This window comes from Cucumis melo, chromosome 10, assembly GCF_025177605.1.
Source record: "Cucumis melo cultivar AY chromosome 10, USDA_Cmelo_AY_1.0, whole genome shotgun sequence".
NCBI lineage: Eukaryota > Viridiplantae > Streptophyta > Magnoliopsida > Cucurbitales > Cucurbitaceae > Cucumis > Cucumis melo.
Genome location: NC_066866.1, coordinates 780,326 through 795,863, shown reverse-complemented (window position 1 = coordinate 795,863; position 15,538 = coordinate 780,326). Strand labels below are relative to the sequence as shown.

General features: G+C 30.4%; 2 protein-coding genes across 3 annotated transcripts; one reads left to right on the top strand and one right to left on the bottom strand.

Moving 5' to 3' along the window:
• Positions 1–3,252: 3,252 nt before the first annotated feature.
• Positions 3,253–7,627, top strand: LOC103489430 (monocopper oxidase-like protein SKU5). Its single transcript, XM_008448591.3, has 9 exons — positions 3,253–3,335; positions 4,249–4,927; positions 5,015–5,124; positions 5,240–5,510; positions 5,662–5,791; positions 5,905–6,265; positions 6,375–6,743; positions 6,906–7,162; positions 7,346–7,627. Exons 2-9 carry the CDS (start codon positions 4,781–4,783, stop codon positions 7,393–7,395), a joined length of 1,695 nt encoding a protein of 564 aa, XP_008446813.2. The 5' UTR covers positions 3,253–3,335; positions 4,249–4,780; the 3' UTR covers positions 7,396–7,627.
• Positions 7,628–8,673: 1,046 nt separating this feature from the next.
• Positions 8,674–15,401, bottom strand: LOC103489431 (zinc finger protein ZAT5-like). Of its 2 annotated transcripts, none has more exons than XM_051091010.1 (2): positions 14,868–15,401; positions 8,674–9,893 (listed from the first exon to the last, which is right to left on the bottom strand). In XM_051091010.1, the coding sequence occupies exon 2, from the start codon at positions 9,865–9,867 to the stop codon at positions 8,815–8,817; it is 1,053 nt and encodes a 350-aa protein (XP_050946967.1). In that variant the 5' UTR covers positions 9,868–9,893; positions 14,868–15,401; the 3' UTR covers positions 8,674–8,814. The 2 variants fall into 2 exon arrangements, with proteins under 2 accessions (XP_050946967.1, XP_008446814.2); XM_008448592.3 differs by lacking the exon at positions 14,868–15,401 and adding an exon at positions 11,493–11,585.
• Between the last annotated feature and the right edge of the window lie 137 nt (positions 15,402–15,538).

Here is a 15,538-nt window from a genome sequence, read left to right as displayed (position 1 = left end):
ATTTTTAACTGTATGGATAATTATTACGGGAGAAAGTAATTATAACAAATAAATGTAATTATGAAATAATGGATATAAATAATTACGTGAGAAATGTAAAATTTTTCATTCACTTGACTCGATTTAATTTGGATGCTAAACGTGATCGTAGATTGTTTTTTACTTCAAAGTTCAAAACTAAATTATAAATATTATTAATAGTATTTTTGTTCATATTGAATCAGATTATGATATTTTTATACAAATATTATGCCATTGTATTTCTTCAATATTTATGGATAAATTAATTTTTTGCCGTACGATAAATTTTGATTTATTTAGTACAATTAATGGATTTATAGAACCTTATATCTTAATCTATTGGTAAATAACTCGGAATGTGTTTTATGTTTTTTTTTACTAGCATCACATTTGAAAGCTTTTACACCTTGAGTTTAACGGTCAAATCTATAAATACTATTTATTTTCTTTAAATAAACTTCAAATTTGAAATACTAAAATGAAATTTTTAAAATATATTTATAATATTAAGTTGATTTAAATGATTAAATAATGTAGACTGTTTCAGTTCAAATAAGAAATATTTGATATGATAACAAATAAAAAATGAAACGATTAGAAAAAGATGGTAGATACTTTAACAAATAGTAAATATTGTAAAATTTTAAAAATTAAATGATAACGCTTTAGTTATTTAATTACAAACCATAATAGTTAGAAACGACAACTCCTGTAATTGAAATCCTAAAAATAACCTCCATATCGATTATCGAACATTTCTTAAATTTTTATTATTTTAAATATTTTAAGTAGAAATTTAAATCTCAAAATTAGTTCAATTTATATAATGATTTATTGGATTAAAGTAAGTGAGCTTTTATTCACCTTTTAAGATTCTAATTATTTTATTAGATAGTGATCTTTATCCAACTTTAGAAACAATACATTTCAAATATTAATTAATGTTTGTATGCTGTATTTTAACATTAAAAAAAATACCAATTATATTTTTGTTGATTTAATATTGATTTTGCTCGTATGGTCATAAGATTTGAACGTTTGATGCATTAAGTTTTAGTTTAGTTGACTAAGGACATAAATGAATTGAAATGATATTATGTCAATCTTAAAAATAAACTAGTCAGTGTATAAGATACGAACTCAGATTTTAACGATAGATAGTTCAATCGTTCACTTGCTTAATTTTTATTAATACTTTGTCATTTTTGTTAAAAGTTAATTTTCGTCTCAGTCTTTCTTTTCAAAAAATTAATTTATAAATGTATCAGATAGATAATAATATTTTTTAAAAAGTAAATAGATAATAATTATTTAGTGACAACCACTTGTTGATATGGATGAGTTTTTCAAGATTTATTAAAAAACACAATACATTATCAACTATATAAAATCAACGAGAGATTGTTAGAAAAATAACATTTGATAAAATATCGACCATTCATAAAAAAATTATGTTAGTAATTTTGTTCTATGGAATTTGAATAGTTTACTGATTTTTCTATTTGTGAAAAAATCTCTAAAATTAAATTCCAACTATCAACAATTAGGTTTAACTTTTATTTAATTTTGTATCCTAATATTTATTTTGTTTGATTAATATCATTTTTAATTTGCTTCTAATTAATGACTAAACTTGTCTTGTTGAATTTTGTTTAAAGCATAACAATTTTAGGAAAAAAGAAAAACAAAAAAAAATGGTATGATTATGCCTCTAAAAAATAGAAAAACTATTAAAAATGACAAAATTGTTGATATTATTTACAATATAAATAAAATATCTAATTATATCAACAATATAACCAAATAAAAGTCTATCAATATCTACTAAATGTACTAATATACATCGATAAAAATCTATAAATATCTGTTATAAATATAATTTAAATATTTATTATATTTTGTAAATATTTTAACGCTACATTTATATTTAAAAGAGGATGATTTTAAAAGAAGGAGTCCAATTTGAAAATTCCTCCCATCAATAAACTTGGCAATAAAAGATTCAAAGCAACACAAATTGAATAAATGATTGGAAAAGGACAAATAAATTGTGGATAAGTGGATGTCTATTTTAATATATATATATATATATATATATATTATTTGTTGTATGAAAATGATTACATGATAAAGTCAAGTGCACTCATTTTGCAAAAACAAAATGATAAAAACCAAATCCAACGTTGCTAAAATGTAAACAATTATATAGTGTTTATAAATTCCCAAAATTATCTTTAATCTATAATCTACAAATATATAAAAACGATAACAAACATAGCCTTTGCATTTTTATTTTAATCCTTATAATTATTTAATAACTTATATTTTTCAACCGTATTCTTTTGTACACACGGATGCGATATTGATTGTATATATAAAACACAGTGATCTAACAGTAGAGATATATATGAATGATTGATTGTCACATTCTCCCTCCCATCATAACTACTAAGTCAAAGTTTATCACTTTCGTATATGAAATAATGTATAAAACAATATAAACTACTCCTTTATTAATTGGATTTTTTAAAACACATTGTTCTATGTATCAAAATAAAACTATATTAAGTATTAAGTATCATTTAACAGTATACGTGATATGAGCTATTTTATTCCTATAATTTTTTAGTATGTCGTTACCATTTAAGTCCTATAATTTCAAATCACACATTTTTTAAGTTGTTTAACTTAACCCTCACAAATCATTTCTAAATAATTTTTTTATCTATATTTGAATAAAAAAATTTATTAATTCTTTTTCTTTTTTATATTTTACACGCGACATCTAAATCAATTAGAATCAAATAACGCAATTAGTTATAGAAAAATGTTCGATTCAGTGTAACAAAAAAAAGGAAAGAAAAATTTATCTATTATAAATTATATTTAATTTGATAATATTTGACATGATTTTTTTTATCGAGATCTTGGGATCCGACGTTGTGGTGTAAATTTGAAGGATTAAAAGGAGGGTGTGAAAGGAAATTAAAAAAAAAAAAAGGGATTTGTTGGAAGTGAGGTTTGAGTACGGCGCACGATAGCTGATGTTGGGATGGAGGACTTAACCTCTAAGGCAAGTAATCCTTCGCTTTACCCCACACCTCTATTTTCCATCATAAAATCCACCAACCCATTCTTTTTTTCCATATAATATAATATAATATATATATATATATATATATATATATATAAAAGATCGAATGGTTTATAAGTTGTAGCAAAAATTTATACATTTTATATGGTTAGGATAAAAGCGCATCGATCGTAGAGATTGATACATGTTTATTATTTTTCTTTTTCCTTTTACTATTTAGGTAAATGTGACATTTTTCTATATTCAAGAATTTTTCCTTTTAAAATTCTATAATGTAAATACAAAATTCATTTATTTGCATTTATTTTTAGTATAGGTTTAATATCGTAGTGTAAATAGTTTAAGTGTATTTTAGTGTCACATGCCCTTTTCTTTTAAAGTATATTAAAGTAATTAGCAAAATATTAAAGTCAAAATAAGAATGAATGAAAAAATTATTTAACTATGGAGAAACATGGTAACGATAATATTTCTATTTTAAAATTTTATAAATTTGAACATAGGTTAATTTCTATTATCATTTTATCTTTATTTAAGACTTCTACTACTAAATACTTTATTCATTCAAATGTCTATGAGCGGTTGTTTTTTAATACTAAAAGAAGCTTGCCATAAATAGCTTTCTTCATCATTGTTGTTATAGTTGGTCACACTAGTTGACTTTACAAATTAAATTTTATAAACTTAAATGTAGAGTTCTCTTAACCGTGCAAGTTTGATTTTTAATGGACTTCGATACGACTATAACTCTAACAACAATATAATAATCTATTATTGAACTAAATTCTCAACGACAAAAGTCACTTGTAGTCGTAGACTTTAATATATATACATGTCTAGACATCAACCATACAGCATTATTAATGATAGAGTTTGAATTTGATTTTTTATAGAGTGGAAAATAGTTTCTTCCACTATAGTTGACATTAATCGATTTAACCAAATTATAATGTTGGCTCTCAAAATATCATCAAATTTTGGCCCACAAACTGTATTAAATGGTTGGGACAAGATCCTCCAAAAAATTTCTGAGTATGTTTGACCTGTGAAGCAAAAGTTTTAGGATTGGAGTTTAGTTAGCTTCATTTTGTCACTTTGATAACCAAACCTAATATATATATGTATGTATGTAGGCATATCTATTTGATTCAAGAAAGATAGGAAGCTCAGGACTCCCAGACTGCTGGAGTAATAATGTAATATCATAAGGGAACAATTCATGAAAAAAGAAATAACGATGCCTTGAAAACTCAGTCCCATGATGACATTTGTCAAACTATAGCAGAAGAACTTGGTCAGCGTCAATGAGTCCAAGACCAGCTTCAAGCTTTCACTCAACTATGAAACTTTGTCCCTTTTCTTCTTCTTCTTCTTCTTCTTCTTCTTCTTCTTCTTCATTGCCGGGGCCGGCTCTCTTTAATATTCAATTCTCTTGCATTGTATGCCTCAATTTTTATTGTTTCTCATACCCAGTTGAATTTTTCCTTCCCTTTTCTTGTTTTTTCCCCCTAATCTTTCTTGGAAATCTCCTCCTGTTTATATGAACCCACTTCATTATTACCTCTATGCATTTCCCCTGTTTTCTTTCCATTTTCTATCTCTGTTCAGAGATAACAAAAAGAAGAAGTTTCTTCTTCTTCTTCTTCTTCTTCTTTTGCCACTGCAATGGCTTTTAGTGGTTTTCACAGGCACCCACTTGGTTATTTGCTAGTAATTGGGCTGTTTGCTCTCAGTGTGAATGCCATTGATATCTTTCTCGAATGGAATGTGACCTTAGATTCCACAATTCAACCTGCTTCTCAGCAGCAGCCTGTAAGAATGTTCATTCTCTCCCATGTTTGATTTTTTATTGAGTTCTCTTTGTTTCTCTTCTGATAATGAAATGGGTTTGATTTTTAGGTCATTGCCATTAATGGGTTGTTCCCAGGACCACTGATTAATACTACAACAAATGATTTTGTCCATGTCAATGTCTTTAACAATTTGGATGAGCCTCTTCTTTTTACATGGTATGAACTATGTTATAATGTTTGAGAAACTCTTGGTTGTAAATGGCTGAAATGTTGGATTTGAGAGTATTCTGTTTGGTTGAGCTTTTATGTGGGGTTTGGTTTGATAATGTAGGAATGGGATACAGCAAAGGCTAAACTCATGGCAAGATGGAGTTTCTGGAACAAACTGTCCAATTTTACCTGGTACCAATTGGACTTTTGCGTTTCAAACCAAGGACCAAATTGGCAGCTTCTTCTACTTCCCATCAATCAACTTTCAGAAGGCAGCCGGAGGCTTTGGACCGATTCGTATCAACAACCGGAACGTGATCGCTGTTCCCTTCCCGAAGCCAGAAGATGAGTTTGATCTTCTCATTGGTGATTGGTCATTTGACAACTACAAGGTAACTGTATTGTTGGATTTGTTCTTGAAGCAACGATGGATTGTGGGAGTTCTGTTCTTCTTTTTTTTTTTTTTTTTTTTTTTTTTTTTTTTTTTTTTAACTTTGGATTTCTTAAGCTTAATGTATTTTATCCTGCAATTACTTTGGATAGGTAACAAGATCCTTGATGACCAATCCGACAATCGCATTTGATAGCATACCGAACATCATGTTAATGAATGGGAAGCCACCTTTTGGCAACCCTGAAGGAAAAGCCTTTGAATCATTCGCTGTCACACAAGGTAATCTTGCTGTTCTTGAGCTAGTGTTTCTTCTACACATGATGTAATGAAGATGAAAAATTTGAAGTTTCCAACTGCTAAAGTTTCCCGAACTTGAATGATATGGCTTGTAGGGAAGGTTTACAGGTTCAGGATATCGAACGTGGGGACGAGTCTGAGTTTCAACTTCAGGATTCAAAACCATAATATGTTGTTGGTTGAGACAGAAGGATCTTACACAAATCAGACCATATTAGATTCACTCGATGTTCACGTGGGGCAATCCTACTCCGTTCTTGTCACCGCTAATCAGGTCGATGCTGATTATTTCATTGTAGCATCTCCTAAATTGCTGAATGCCACAGAATTTAGCAGCCTCGTCGGAGTTGGAGTGCTACACTATTCCAATTCTGCTGCACAACCCGTTGGCCCTCTACCAACGGGTCCTGATCCATTCGACCTCGATTTCTCAGTAAATCAAGCAAAATCCATTAGGCAAGTGAAGTTTTTTAGTTCTCATATATCTCCTGGAAGTATCCATTTCTTCAAATTCATACTCACTCATACATGATTTGAATCTTATTCTCCAAATCTTCTTGCACAGATGGAACATGACCACAGGAGCTGCAAGACCAAATCCACAAGGAACCTTCAATGTAACAAACGTGACCATATCACAAACTTTCGTCCTCGAAAACTCTGTGACCATGATTAATGGATTACCACAAGCTGTTGTCAACAACGTGTCTTACCTCACGATTGATACCCCGTTGAAGCTCGCGGATTTCTTAGTCAATGGTTCCGGGGTGTACCAACTTGATGAGTTTCCTGTTCAATCTGTCAATCTTAATGCTTCTTTTGGAGTCTCTGTCGCTACTGGAAACCACAAAGGTTGGATAGAAATTGTCCTCAAAAACAACTGGGAGTTTATAGATTCTTGGCACCTTGATGGTTTTGGGTTCTATACCGTCGGGTACGTATCAAAGAAAGTCAGCACCGTTATTTTTAACAACATTGCAACATGATTCTTCTGAACCTAACCATCTTCAGATAGTTTTTCCTTATAAAACTGTTTTGATTTGTGAAGTACTTGAATTCTCATCCATGCAACAAAATAATGCTGTATGATTTCCAGGTTTGGAAATGGAGATTGGACGCCGGAATTGCGTAATACATACAACCTATTTGATCCGGTTGTGAGATCAACGGTACAGGTTTATCCAGGAGGATGGACTGCAGTTTATGCTTTCCTAGACAACCCAGGAATGTGGAATTTAAGGTCACAACTTTTGAAAAACTGGTTTTTAGGCCAAGAACTTTACTTGAGAGTTCACGACAGTGATCCTAACCCGGCCAAGGAGCGGCCACCGCCTGAAAACCTCCTCCTTTGCGGTTCGTTCAACTTCCACTCCACATACTTTTTGTTTATGTTCCTTACATAGAAATGTTCTTGTTGCTGCCTAGTGTTCACCATCCTAGGAAACTATTGTTTGGTTCATAGATTACACGCATCTTAAGAACAAGTTTCTAATATTTGTGGAAGTGATCAACCTGGTATGTTTTGTTTGTTAACAGGAGTTTTCAATCAATCATCTGTCCCAGCTAGCGTGCACCTCCGACCGTGATTGTGTGATAGCGATTAAGAAGACTCACTAAAGCTATTACTTTTGGTTTGAATACTGTCTCATACAAGTCCTAAGAGACCTACAAAAGGGGGAAATTCTGTATCTTTATGACTTCACTCACTTTGTCTGTGACAAACATACTGTAGAAGTTCCGGTTTCTTTTGATCACATTTCATTTCTTACTGTGCAACTGGCAAAGTCACAATATTGATTCATTAATTTTCTTTTACAATTTCTTATCTTCATCACCTTCCACTTTTTCCTTTTTTTAATCTCAATAGTTTAAATACATCAAATAAGAAGTTGGATTAAGAAGAAAAAAGAACAGGATAGATCAGGAAACTTAAAACTAAATTTAGTGTTAATTAGGTAGTTGGATTTAACACAACCTACACACATATGAACAAAATCATGATAAAATAAGGAAAACCCAATAATAGCTTCATGATTTTGACCACACATTGAAAACCTCCAAACTACCCCCCACTTTGATCCACTGACCTTTACCTTACAACCTGGAGTTTTTGATTTCGGTCCACACAATTTTACTGAACCGCTCAAATTAGCAAACAAATGCTACAGTTGCTAGCCATGGCCAAACCTCTAACCCTTATCTTAATTACTTGAGAAGAAAGATGGTTATAGTTTAGGTACGATGGAGAGAAAAGACATACGAAACCAGAAAATTAGTTAAGCCAACTGAATGAATAAAGAAAGTGCAATGAGCTGATGAGAAGCAACTGGACCATATTAAATGTGTTCGGGTTGTAAAGTATAAAAAATCAATACTCAACATCTTGCTTAGGTTTGTTGGTAGTAACTAACAGAAGAGTGGACCAAAGTGCAAAGAAAGGAACAAAACTTGGGTAATGGGTGAGGGCATTATTTTAAAATATATTTAGATGGTTTAGAGGAGGGAAAAAAAAAAAAAAAAAAAAGACAAAAGATGGAGTTCATGTGCAAGTTGCAGTTACTCACTGGCTTTCTGTACTTGTTGGTCTATTCTTGTCACCAATTAGAAAGAGAGAGAGAGAGAGAGAGAGATGAAATTCCTTGTCAATGAAAAAAATGTAACAAAAACATGAGTTTTGGTGATGGTGGTGACAAGACCAACCCAAACAAAAAAAGAAAAAAGAAAAAGAAGATGCTCTTTCATGCAATTTTCATGACCAAAAAGCATAGAGGCAATTCTAACGAAGTGTTACAGAAAACAATTTCATTAGTTACATTATAACAGTTTTTATCAAAGTTGGGAGGGGAAAAAAAAAGAATGAAAAATAAAAATTAAAAGAATATGATGACATTGAAAGGTAAATTTTCCAAACGAAAAAATAAAAAATAAAAAATGAAGAAGATGAATTCACATAATCACATCAAGTCTTTGAGGGGGACAAAAAAAATTAGAATTCTTATCCATCCTTAGTAATGACAGTCAACCAAAGTCCTGGCTGGAAAAACAAGTGGTTGCTGCTGCTGTTGTTTATTATTATGTTGTTGTTGTTGTTGTTGTTGTTGTGGCTGCTGTTGTTGCTGTTGTTGGTTTGACTTTATCAAGAACTTTGATTCTGATCTTTGATCATGTTCTTGAGGAGCAGGAAGATTAAGATCCAAATCCAAAGAAAGAACACTTCTTTGTCTCTTTGGTTGTCTTTGATCCTCAGTTTCCATGTTCATCGGAGTCAGAGACAACGCTGTGTTTGTCCCAACCGGCATGGCACGGTGGCGTCTCATATGACCTCCCAAGGCCTGCCCAGATGTAAATTCAGCTCCACAAATAGCACACTCATGAACCTTAGCCTTACCACTGCTATTATTCAAACTTCCCCTCTGATTCAATTGCAAAGAAAGTGAGTTTGTAGTAGTGATATTATTGTTCTTGAATTGTATCTCCTCATCATCTGAAGACAAAATATGCTTCTTTTCAGCTTCCATAGCCTTAGGCTTCTTATGACTAGCCCTGTGTCCTCCCAAAGCTTGAAATGATGGGAATGTCCTATAACATGTCTTGCACTCGTAAGCATAACATCCAACCCCCCCACCCTTTTCAACATTCTCCGCCGAGAATCTCCGAACATTATTGGTAACATGAGGAAATGGTCGGGTATCAAGTTGTTTTGTCAGTGGAGAACAGGGAGGTCGGCCTTGAGCAAGGAGAATAAGACAGTTAGCCATGTCTTCTTCTTCTTCAGTAGTAGTGGAGGTATTGTTGTTGAATTGCTGCAATAATTCATCATGAGCAGAGGATGAAGAAGGGGAAAAATTGGTATTGTTTTGTGGTACAAAATCAGAATGATGATCATCATGATCAGCAACAAATCCTCCTAATTCCCCACTTGAAGAATTGGTTGGAACAGCAAAAGGGATAGGAGAATGAAGCCTTTGGCGCTTAGTTCTCTTTCCTTTAGCTATCAAAGCAGCTTGTTGTTCTTTAGACCCCATATCTGAATTTTCTTGATGATCAACAACTTCCATTATTCTTCTTCCTTTCTCTTCACCCTCTAAAAGCAAAACAAAACAAAACAAAAGATGGAATAAAAGAGAATAAATTGGAGGGTGTAGGAAAAAGGAAGAAATGGAGAAAGAGAGTAATGAAAGGAAGAAACTATGTGTATATATATATATATATATATATATATATAGAGAGAGAGAGAGAGAGAGAGAGAGAGAGAGAGAATGATGATGTAATATTAATGGATTTTTCAATGGAACAGTGTAAAGGATTGAAAGATCAGTAATATTTTTCTGTTGTTGTTGAGGAGGGTATTGCAAGGCTGAGAAATTGAGTTAAATATATATATACATATATAGAAATGGAAGAGTTTAAAGAAGGGGTAGAGAATGAAAGAGCTATAAAGTAAAAAAAATAAAATAAAAAAAATAAAATAAAAAAACTAAAAATTGTGTTTAACAGAAAGAGTGTAAAATTAGAGAAGAGAAGTGTTGGAGAAAAGTTTGTTAGTTTTTTAAAAGCTCCGTTTCACACTCTCTTTCTCACACTTTGCCAACCCACTTTAACAAGGACACAGATTTAATACAAAAAGAGAGCATTTTTAATTATCATTATTAAGAAAAAAAATTAATGGTTAATTTTGAGGAGTTTTTCTAAATTAAGGTAATTAATTAATTTTTTTTAAAGTAATAGAGAGAGAGAGAGAGAGAGAGAGAGAGAGAGAGAGAGAGAGAGAGAGAGAGAGAGAGAGAGAGAGAGAGAGAGAGCTTGTTTGGCAAAAATTGACAGAAAGCTAAATTCATGGTTAAGAAATAATCGCCTAAAATGGTGGATTTTTATTATATGAATAAACATAAGAAAGAGAGAGAGAGAGAGAGAGAGAGAGAGAGAGAGAGAGAGAGAGAGAGAGAGAGAGAGAGAGAGAGAGAGAGAGAGAGAGAGAGAGAGATTTTTTATTTTTTGAAGTCCAAAAACAATGGAGTTTTTATTATTAATGTTGTTGTTGTCATTATTATTTCTTTGGTTTTGGTTGTGGAGTGGCTACTCTAAACCACGTCTTGTTTAAGATAACACACCACAATCAATTGTTTAGATTTTCTTTTGTTATTTATTATCATTTTTTCGACAGGTAATTAACCAATGTCTTTATTTTAATTGCTAAAAATTATTGTAAATGTAAAAAAAATGCTTTTTCTTTATTCTCGATTTAATAAATTAATGTTTTTTTTCTTTTTTTTTTTCCTAATAGGGTATTATATTTTATAAGATTTAGTAAATTGTTTATTTTGATTCAAAAGTTTTAAATTGTTTGTATTGTTATTTAATTAACAAGGAGTAGGTAAAATCATGAAATTGTGTAGTATTTTAATTTTAAAATATAGTTAATATACAACATTCATTATTAGTTATAAAATGAGAAATAGTTAATAACATTTAAGTAAGTATTTTAAAATGGGACATTTAGCTTAACTAATATCCGTATGTATTCGAAATGGATAGGGGTTCTTAGCTTAAATCACAATTCGATTAAGTTGGATCGCAAAATGGTTTTGATTAATTTTGATTGGTTTGAAAATTAGTTGTAAACATGGAGAGGAGGTTAGTTGGGAGAGGAGAGAGGGAGAGAGAAAGGGGAAAAGGGAATTACTTGTGCATGAGATGATTGGAGTGCAAGGCTGTACCCACGGAATCTGCGGTGCACCCACTACTACTTCTTCCTCCTCCTCCTCCTTCTTCTTCTACTCTCTCTCTCTCTCTCTATCTTAAATATTATTATTTTCCTTCCTTTTCTTTTTTAATTTCTTTCAATTTTTCTGCACATTTGCATGGCCACTCATTTTTAATTTTTTTTTTCTTTTTTTTTTTCAAAACAAACTTTGCCCATAATAACAATATATATAACAACTGGGTTTTCACATGTCATATGATCCCTTAGCTTGGGAGTTTCACAAACTGCATATTTCATCAAGCTTTCATATGATTGTTTTGATTTCTGAGATGGGTACTGTTGAAATTAATAATAATAATAATCGCTATCTCTTTTATATTCTGTCTATATAAAAATAATGGTTAGACAAATTTTATATTCTGTCTATACTTTTCAAGTGTCAACTTAATTATGCATTTCTTAGTTTTGCATCATACTAAAAAAAAAAAAAAAAAATTACAATTTGTTCATTTTATGCTAGAAAAGAAGAGAATTTGTTAATTTTATCAGAGTGTGAAGGAGAAGAGTAGTTCCCTTGAGATTTGAATCTTCAACTTTATAGAAAGATATTCAATTATTCATGTTGCTAAATTGTTAGCTATCCTAATATTTTAAAGGTTAGACTCCACAAATAATTTTCTTATAAGTAATAAAATAATGTTCTATAAATTAACAACTAATCAAGATAGCAGAAATTCAAATGCCTCTACAACATAATTTCTTAACTAAACAAAAGTTTGAATTCAATAAAATTAACTACATTCATAGTTCAGCATTACCATACAGTTTATCTTTGGAATAGTGATTTCATATATGTAAGCATAAAAAGAATCAAATAGTTACCTAATCATAAGGTTTTCTTTGGAGTATTATAAAATTGAACCAAATCAAGATGTGGATAAGTGAGTATCTTTAGGCAATTACTGAATATGCTTATAATTAATTTGAACAACTGTGTTTTGTTTCCAACAAAAGACACACATCATGAGGGCCTTTATATATATATATATATATATATATATATATATATATATTGACTCAGCCATCCATACACACACTCAACCTTGTTTTAGTTAAATTAAATTAATTTGAACAACTTTCATAGGTCATTACCAAAAACACAAGCATGCTTCATTATTCTACAATTTCCTCTTCTTTTTTTTTTTTTTTGTGTAAAATTTATTCAATGGACGATCTTTTAGCCTACCAATATTATAATTTAGTAAATTACAAATAATCCTGAACTCTTAGGTTTGTGTTTATTATGTCCCTAACTTTAAAATTTATTTCATAAGTTCTTAAGTTCTTAAATTTTCAATTTAGCATCTAGCATATCTATAACATTTTCACCATTAATTTTGTGTCAAATAAATTTATAATTATTAATTAAGACACAAACACGAAAGCTTTTTAGGAACTCAACTATTGAAATTAGGGTTTAAGCAAGGTATATTACAAGCTTGGAACAATTAGTTTGCTAGTATTTGACATTAACTTGTATAGGAATGACAAATAAAATCTTACAAGTGGTGGATTAGTTAGCTTTGGGAAGTTAGATTGATGGAATCAAGTAAGAACTTAGTTGATTAAGAAATATTTGGCATATCAACCCATAATGAAAGTGACCCATAAACTTATATAATCGGGCCAATGTTAGAGTTTGACTTTCATACTCAACAAAGTTCTTTTTGTATATATATAGCATAGACTTGAGTAGGAAGAATCTATTAAGAGTAATTACCCGGTGAAAATTTGACGCTATTATCATAAGAATATAATCTCTCCATTCACTTAGTAAAAATAATAGATCAAAATGTTGGGTATCAAAAATAATATTTCACTTCTGATTTTACCAAGATCAATAGTGCATGGCATGTGACACAATCAACACATTTAAAGAGAAACAAAGTGTGTGTTTGTGTGTCGATATATATATATGTAATATTAAAATTAGAACAAATGTCCCTCTACTTTTCCATTACCCTAACTTTTTACAACTATTTTCAAATAAAATAAGAATATTGGACAAAATTTGGAATTTGAGTACAGTGGTGACTTGATGATAATTTCCATCCAAAATTCAAACAAATTTCTACTCTAAAAACAAATGAAAGTAAAAATTATTTCAAAGGAAGGAATTAATGAAAATATTTTAAAATATAATAATTTAAAAATTTTATAAATATTTTGGTTCATTTTACTATATTTAAAAATAATCCTCTATTAAGCTTAAAAAATATTCTTAATTAAAAAGAAAAATAACTTGTCTAGTTTTAGATGAACCAAAATATGGTTTAAAAAATGGCTTAGGTGTCTTGATTTTATTGGTTGACAGAGCATGATGCATGCATAATTGACGTGCATAAGGTGGATCTTTAATTTTGATTTAGAATACATATTTTGTCTCAAATGGTGAGAGCAAAGTCAATGGTTTTACAAGATTTTGGTGTTAAGTGAAGAATAATTTGGTATGTCATAATATATTGTTTGTGTGTGGCACGTTAAAGAGAATGCCTAAAAACAAATTTAAAAACCAAAGCCATTAAATCAATGGTTGAAATGAAGCCACAAGTGATCCTATTTTGGATCGATAATAATAAAAAAAAACAATACTATATGAAAGATTTGAAGTGAAGCGTGGGAATATTAATTAGAGCTAGCTTGGAAGCAAGTAATGAACAACTATGTGTGCAAGTGACTATAACCAACTTTCTCATATTATATTTAATGCCATATATATATATATATATATATATATATATATATTATAATTATTGAAAGAAGACTCAATCTCAATCTCCCTCAAAAGTCTACCTCTTTTCCTTTTCCTATCTATGGTTTTAATAATTTTGAATTTAATGATAAATCGCAATCATTAGAAAAAGTTTTACATGTGAGTATTTATAATTTGTGAATGAGATAATGAAGGATGCTTATTTTAACAGTTTCTTTAAAATCCATCATTATTGGGATGTTAAAAAAGAAAACCAATGCAGTAATGTATTACAAGCATTTAATCTTCCAAAATTTCTTTAGTTTTTCTTCTTTTTTACCATAAAAAAAAAAAGATAATAATAATCTCCTTCACCTTTTTCTTTAAACCCAAGTAAAGAAAAAGGAAGAATAATGGTCATTCTCTTATCAATTCCAAGAATTGACATGATCTTAGATCTAATATTTTCAAAAACGGTATAATTTAATAATAATGGATGCATCAAAAGAAAAGACTTTTTCTTAACTAGGCCAAATTTGTGAGGATATGAAGAGACAAAAATAAAACAATTACTAAAAAATTAGAACATGAAAGTAGCATACCTTGCACGAAACGCACAGCATGGCCCCACGAAGAAGAGGGATTTTCTCCTTATAAAAGCACTGAGAAAGTCTGAGAGTATATGTTATCCAAATAAAAGAAAGAAAATTCTAAATTAGATCTCATTTATAAAGCCCGTCCCTCATCACCAAAAAGCTAAGCCTCCACTTTCAGTTGGACTGTCCATCCACCTAGGAGTAGGACCCAATTCAAAAATAAAATTGTATGTTCAATCCCTATCATTGACATTATAGAAATAATAATAAGAGGCCATGGAGGATTATTCACGCCCCCTTTTCCCCCTTAGAGAGGTGGGTGTGAGTAGGAGGGTGCCAAAAAGAAATAAGCAGTCAGAACATCACTGATGTAGAAAGCTAAATCAAGTCCAAGAAATATTTTATTCAAGCATCGACTGAAGATACTCGATCAAAATTAATCGGAAGGAAATAACATTACAGGAGATTGAACATAGAAGCTCACGAATTGCTTGCTCTCTAATACTGTGTTTTGGTTAAGTGGATGAATGGTGGTAAATAATAAATATTATTTTTACTTAAGAGAGATGCCCATCTCAATTTGGATACTTCAGGGAAGAGGAGAAATAATAGATAAATAAGCCAAACCTACCATATATCTCATTACAAATTGCAGCGGACTATAAAGGGTAAATAAT